The sequence below is a fragment of the Alligator sinensis genome, unplaced genomic scaffold (genome assembly GCF_000455745.1).
Source record: "Alligator sinensis unplaced genomic scaffold, ASM45574v1 scaffold414_1, whole genome shotgun sequence".
NCBI lineage: Eukaryota > Metazoa > Chordata > Crocodylia > Alligatoridae > Alligator > Alligator sinensis.
The window spans coordinates 39,756-45,352 of record NW_005842514.1 but is presented as its reverse complement, the minus strand read 5'-3'; the positions used below and the strand labels follow the sequence as shown (position 1 = coordinate 45,352).

The 5,597-nt window shown below is 46.8% G+C and overlaps 1 protein-coding gene across 1 annotated transcript; it reads left to right on the top strand.

The window, feature by feature from the left end:
- Positions 1 to 308: 308 nt before the first annotated feature.
- Positions 309 to 2,974, top strand: PIN4 (peptidylprolyl cis/trans isomerase, NIMA-interacting 4). Its single transcript, XM_006031566.3, has 3 exons — positions 309 to 446; positions 807 to 926; positions 2,793 to 2,974. Exons 1-3 carry the CDS (start codon positions 309 to 311, stop codon positions 2,949 to 2,951), a joined length of 417 nt encoding a protein of 138 aa, XP_006031628.1. The 3' UTR covers positions 2,952 to 2,974.
- Positions 2,975 to 5,597: the final 2,623 nt, after the last annotated feature.

Sequence of the window (5,597 nt, the reverse complement as noted above, 5' to 3'; positions counted from 1 at the left end):
CTGGCCCAGGCTCCTTGGGCCTCGGCGGCAGGAGGGAGCTGCTCCCCAGAGCCCCGCGGCTATCCCGCTCCCTCCCGCCAAGGACCCGGCGGTCTGCGCGGGGGAGACGGCCCTCCTGGCAGCCTAGCGGTGCCTCACCGAGATAACAGCTGCCCCCCAAGCTTGGCTTCACAGCGAGCCCTGCGGGCTCGACCCCAGGGTGCATGAGGTACCACTGCAGAGGGGCACAGCTGTGCACGGGGGCCATTGAGTTGCCTGGACCTGCGATGTTCATGCTTCCCTAGCATTCATTTGCACAGCTTGGCAAAATGATCGTTCAGATGCAGCTGCAATCGGCTGCACTGCGCAACAGTAAACTCAGAGGGGAGCTGATAAACAGCCTGTCTGCAGGGCTTCTGCCTGAGGAAACAGTGGTGGTATCACAAGTCTACTACCAAGGGCTTACGGTAAATCTCAAGTACAGCTGCTAACCACAGCATGTGTCTGTGAGATGTGCTGTCAGACTTGTTACCTGAAGGGATGACGGGCTATTTCATAGACTTCTAGACAAGTCAGACTGGAAGGGACCTTCAGAGGTCATTTAGTCCAACCCCCTGCCAGACGCAGAATCAGCCAGGCTGTAGCAGCCAGAGCAGACTGTGGAGAAGAGACCATTGCTTTGCTCTGCATTGGCTCTTCTGTGGGATGGCAATAGAAGCCGCAAGCCTTTATGGGATCTGAAAGCTGCTGCCATCATAAAAAGAGCAAAAGGAAATAAGACCATCTCCGCCCCCCAATGTAATTTTCCTCTTGTTTTTGTATTTTAGGTCAGGCACATCCTGTGTGAAAAGCACAGCAAAATTATGGATGCCATGGAGAAGCTGAAGTCTGGAGTGCGTTTCAGTGATGTAGCTTCACAATTCAGTGAAGATAAAGCAAGACAAGGGGTATATATTGACAGCACTCTTGGGTTGCCTGCCTAACAATGGAGAAACATCGAGGTTTAGTGCAGGGGTTCTCAGGGTGCTGTGAGACCTTTTCAAGGGTGCTGCACCACTGCAGTCAGGTGCGAGTGCCATGGGAGTCTGTTTGCATGAAATGCTGTGCAGGGCTGGACTCAGAAACAGGAGTGGCAGGAGGGCATGTTAGTGAAGCCCAGCCTGTCTGAAGGTCCCAGTGACATAACAGAGGACTAGGAGGGCACAAGCCCCAGGTGCTGAGTAAGTGGAGGTGCCTCCCAGGTCCCCTCTGGCTACTTGTGCCCAGGGTCAGCATTTCCCAAACCTGGTAGATACAGGCTCCTCCTACCTTCTGTTTGCTCCATGCAGCTCACTAACCATTGCTGTTGTCTAAGGGAATCTAGCAAGGGTAAGCAATAGCTGCAGTAGGGGCTGTAAAATACTGGGCACAGATCAGGAGCTGAGGTGGCAGCAGGCAGCTTGGATGTTGTTGGGGGGGCTTGAAAAGAAAGGCATAAAGCAGGGCAGAGAAGAACATGCTGGAGCCAAGTGTACCACAGCTGGTGGAGAGGGACCCATGGGGAGAGTTAGATGCACAGTAGGTTTGAGAAACTGTCCCAGGGCACAAGCCCTACTAGTGAGGTCTCTGGAAAGTCAGACAGCATACAATACAGTAAGTATTACCTCTTCTGGGCTCCACTGAGCAAAGTAGTGCTGCTCCAGACTGGGTGTTGGGCTCCAACCTTCTCCCAGGGTGCTGTGGGCTGCCTGGTAGGCAAGGACCATTGGAAAGCAGAGTTTGGACACCTCCAGAGCAGCAAGCACTGGCTGAGACCACATGAACCCCATTTCCTTGCTTGCTGAGCTCTGCCAGAGCTGCCTCCACCTCACCTGTGCCATCTTCCCATCACTTAAGAATCCCATGGTACCCTCAAGGTCAAATCTTGAGCCCCCAGGCAGGTCTGGTGAAGGAGGTACCTACTGCCTTCTGTTCTTGCAGTGTGTTAGGGAAGGGGCTGTCTCTCTCCATGGCTATGTCTATAGCTGACATAATAGATACCAGATATATATATGCAAGCATTTTACACACTGTAATAAATACATTTCTTTTTTGAAATGGGGTGCCACTAAATGCAGAACAGTTACAGAGGCAGCTTTCAGTCTAAAAAGGTTGAGAACTTTGCCATTGATGTTGGGGCTGTGTTTTGGGAGAGCTTGCTATAGAAGACCTGTTGCTGTTGGGAGCGAAGTATTCCTTAAGAGCCCTTGGAAAGGACCATTATGCATTCAAATGATGTGCAACTCTGCTCTGGAACTAACAATCTCCATTGCAAGAGCGCAGTTGCTGTCAAAGGAGCAGTTGTGTACTGTTAGAGGGGAAGGGAAGGTGATAATTGATTTACACCCAGTTCTCTCTTGATATGAAAAATAGGGTAAGATAGTTTCCCTAGCATAGTGGGGGGGCCAACCTTTTTGGCAGGCTAATCCAAGCTAAACTAAGCCCCACCCCCAAGTGCCTTTTCCCTGTCTGATTTGTTACCTTGCTTTCTGTTCCTCTGCTGCCATGTTCCTTGCTCCCTCCCTGGTCTGTTATGTCCTGCACAAAGACTGTCCATACCACTTGTGGCACACATGGCACAGGTTAGCCACACCTGCCCCAACACATCATCCCCATATTTCATTCACTTTGCTGCAGTGATGAACAGCAGCTGAGTTTGAAGTTGCAAACACTAAACAGAAGGGCCTGTCTGAAGAAGTGGAGGGAGAGAAGGATACCTGCTGTCCACACTGCAGCTTTGTTAGGTAGGTTTTGGAATTAGATTCTCTAACTGGTATCTTGATTCCCTCTTTCAGGGAGACTTGGGTTGGATGACAAGAGGCTCCATGGTGGGGCCTTTCCAGGAAGCAGCATTTGCCTTGCCAGTCAGCGGTATGGACAAACCTATGTACACAGACCCTCCTGTCAAAACAAAATTTGGATACCACATCATCATGGTTGAAGGGAGAAAATAAATCATGCAGAGCACTAAACAGTTTTGAAGCCTACTGGTTTAGACACTGAACAGGAACTTTCCAGGTGAATTAGTCTTGCCCAGCCTTGGGGATAGACAACATATATCTTTACACATGGTGGAAGAGGCTGTCTAAACTACTTTTTTACAGTTTCACCTCAAATGACAGGTCATAGTGTTAGCAGGGATAGGGGCCAACAGCACATCCTAGATAAAGGTCAGGTGAAGGTCCTTAGGTAATTGTTGAACTCTGCTTAGTCATGTGATAGATGTGAGATTCTTGCCCTGTGGGAAGGCAGGAATGGATCACAGGTCCATTTGGGTGCAGAGGACCGAAGTTCCAATTTCCTGCAAGTTATTGGGCTCCCAAAGTGCAACGCAGTCAGTCAGTCTAGAACAAAATTATTTTAGAAGAATAGTTAATAACAGAAAATAGTGCTGGAATGGAAGGGACCTCAGGACTTCACATAGTCTAACCCTCTGTTCAGGGCAGACTTATTCCTGTCTAAACCATCCCAGCTAAGCTAATTAAACAGAGATGGAGGAAAAAAAACCAGTTGCATTGATTTTGAAACAAAGGGACTTTCATCTGCATTGAATTGCACATGGGATATTCATTATGAGATATTTCTTTTGAGGGGAGATGTTAAATGGCAGAACATGTCAATAACAGCTCCTTGCATATGGAGGAAGTTAAAAAGGAGCCTTTCTGCAGCTCCTACTCTATTCTCCATAAGATAACAGAAGATTACATAGCGAGTTAAGAGGTAAAAGTGCTGGTTTCTAAGGAGCCTGTGCCATTGCTGAAGCTGTTGCAGCTTCTCTTGCCAGTTGGGAATGGCTGCCAGCAAAAAAACCAGCAAGGTTTTCTTGGAAAATGGCCTAGTAAGGGAGTTGGGTAAAACTGGTGAGGCTAAAAGCATTGGTCCCTATACCCATAACATAGAGATGTTCTAATTGGCTCACTAATGACTTGTGCTAGAAGGAGTTGTAATGCCTCAGGTATAAGAGTTTGTAGGTTTATCTTAGATTGCTGTTTCCAGTCATCCTCAGTCAAAGGTTATTATGATGCCCTTCATTTAACTCAGTGGCAACTAGTCAGTTAGGCGATACCTTTGGAAACCACATCTAATCATTTCAAAACATCAATAAAAGCTAGGTACCAGAGGGCAGAGTCTTATTAATTCTGAGGAAAGGCCTTAGCACTCAGAGGAATGGGATGTGTGTGGGGCCCTTTGTAGCTGCCTACACAGAACAGGCAACAGTTATTGAGAGCTGCAATTTGTTGTAGGGCAAGCTTTACACTCAGCTGGGCTCTCTGCTCTAACAATGACTAGCTCCTTCCCCCATTACAGTCAATCCTCCCCCTGTACTCAAGCTTGCCTCAAAGCTTCCATTTTAACTTAAAATTGGATGTAACAGATGATCTTGGCCTCCCTGAGTAATGCAGTCCTTTCATACCACACAAACCTTTCCACCCAAACCTCCCTCACCCTAATTGGAATGGTTTAAGTGGGGGAACTGATTTTTTTGCTAAGAAGAGAAGCACACCATTTTGATTCCTGCATGCAGCAGAAGTGGCATTTCTATTCAGGCAGCTGAGGGAGTCAGATAATTTAATGGCTCCCTCTTAGCAACTGTGATGTGAATAACAATCACCTCTCCCTTTTTAATGGTCTTGATGTTCCACTAATCAAGCTAACCTTCCTTCAGGCAATTTTATTGTCTTGTAGCTACTCCTGCTCGCTCTCCTATTTCATAGTCTTACAGTCTGTTTTTTCTGCTCTTTTCAAAATTGTAGATCCACTCATTGAGGCCAGTTTTCAGCAGTAGCTAGCATTATCAGCTTTTGGTTAAGCAGGAACGGGAGGTTGATTAAGCTGAAAGTTAGGTTCCGTCCTTGCTCTATGCAGCCATAACTTTGGAAAAATAGTTTTGGGAAAGGCAGACCAAAAAGAAAACAAGATGTGTGAGAGATATGCGAGAGAAGATGGTAGCAGCAGCTTTTTTATGCACTTTCCGTCTTTGACTTTAAACTAGCATTTATTTCTGTATGCCTTCCCTTGCTCAGCTTAAGTTTTAGATACCGTATTGGTCAGAAGAGACGTTGAGCTCAAGCAAGACAAGTAGAAGAGAGTTTAGTTAACTGGCTTTCTTTTCAAATAAAGAGAACTTGGGTATCTTAACATGAACTGTCAAATGGAATGGACACAGTTTTTCCAGATTACATATGGCAAAATAAGTGAAAGTTTGCAGCCATTTTGGTTCTCTCTTCCCAAACCTCCTTAGGGGAACAATGAGCCAAGTACACTATCATCATTGCTCTCAACATTGTGAGCTGGAAGCAAGAGAGAGAGAAGTCTGCATTCTGTGAGATCCACCTGATGCATGAAAAGCCATGGCACAATATCTTATCAGGCAGTATTCAAGACTTTGTTGTGTGGTTCAAAATAGGCAGACTGGCTCAATGGGTATCTTTCAGACAGCTGCTTGGAGGAGCTATGTATCCCTGACAGGCCTGATCCAGAATACACCTAGCACACCAACTATATTGATTCAGCATGAAGCACAACCACTTCCACTCAGAAATACAGTCAGAGGATGAGATGGTGGCACCTTTTAATTACACTGTAGCTAGAATACTTGC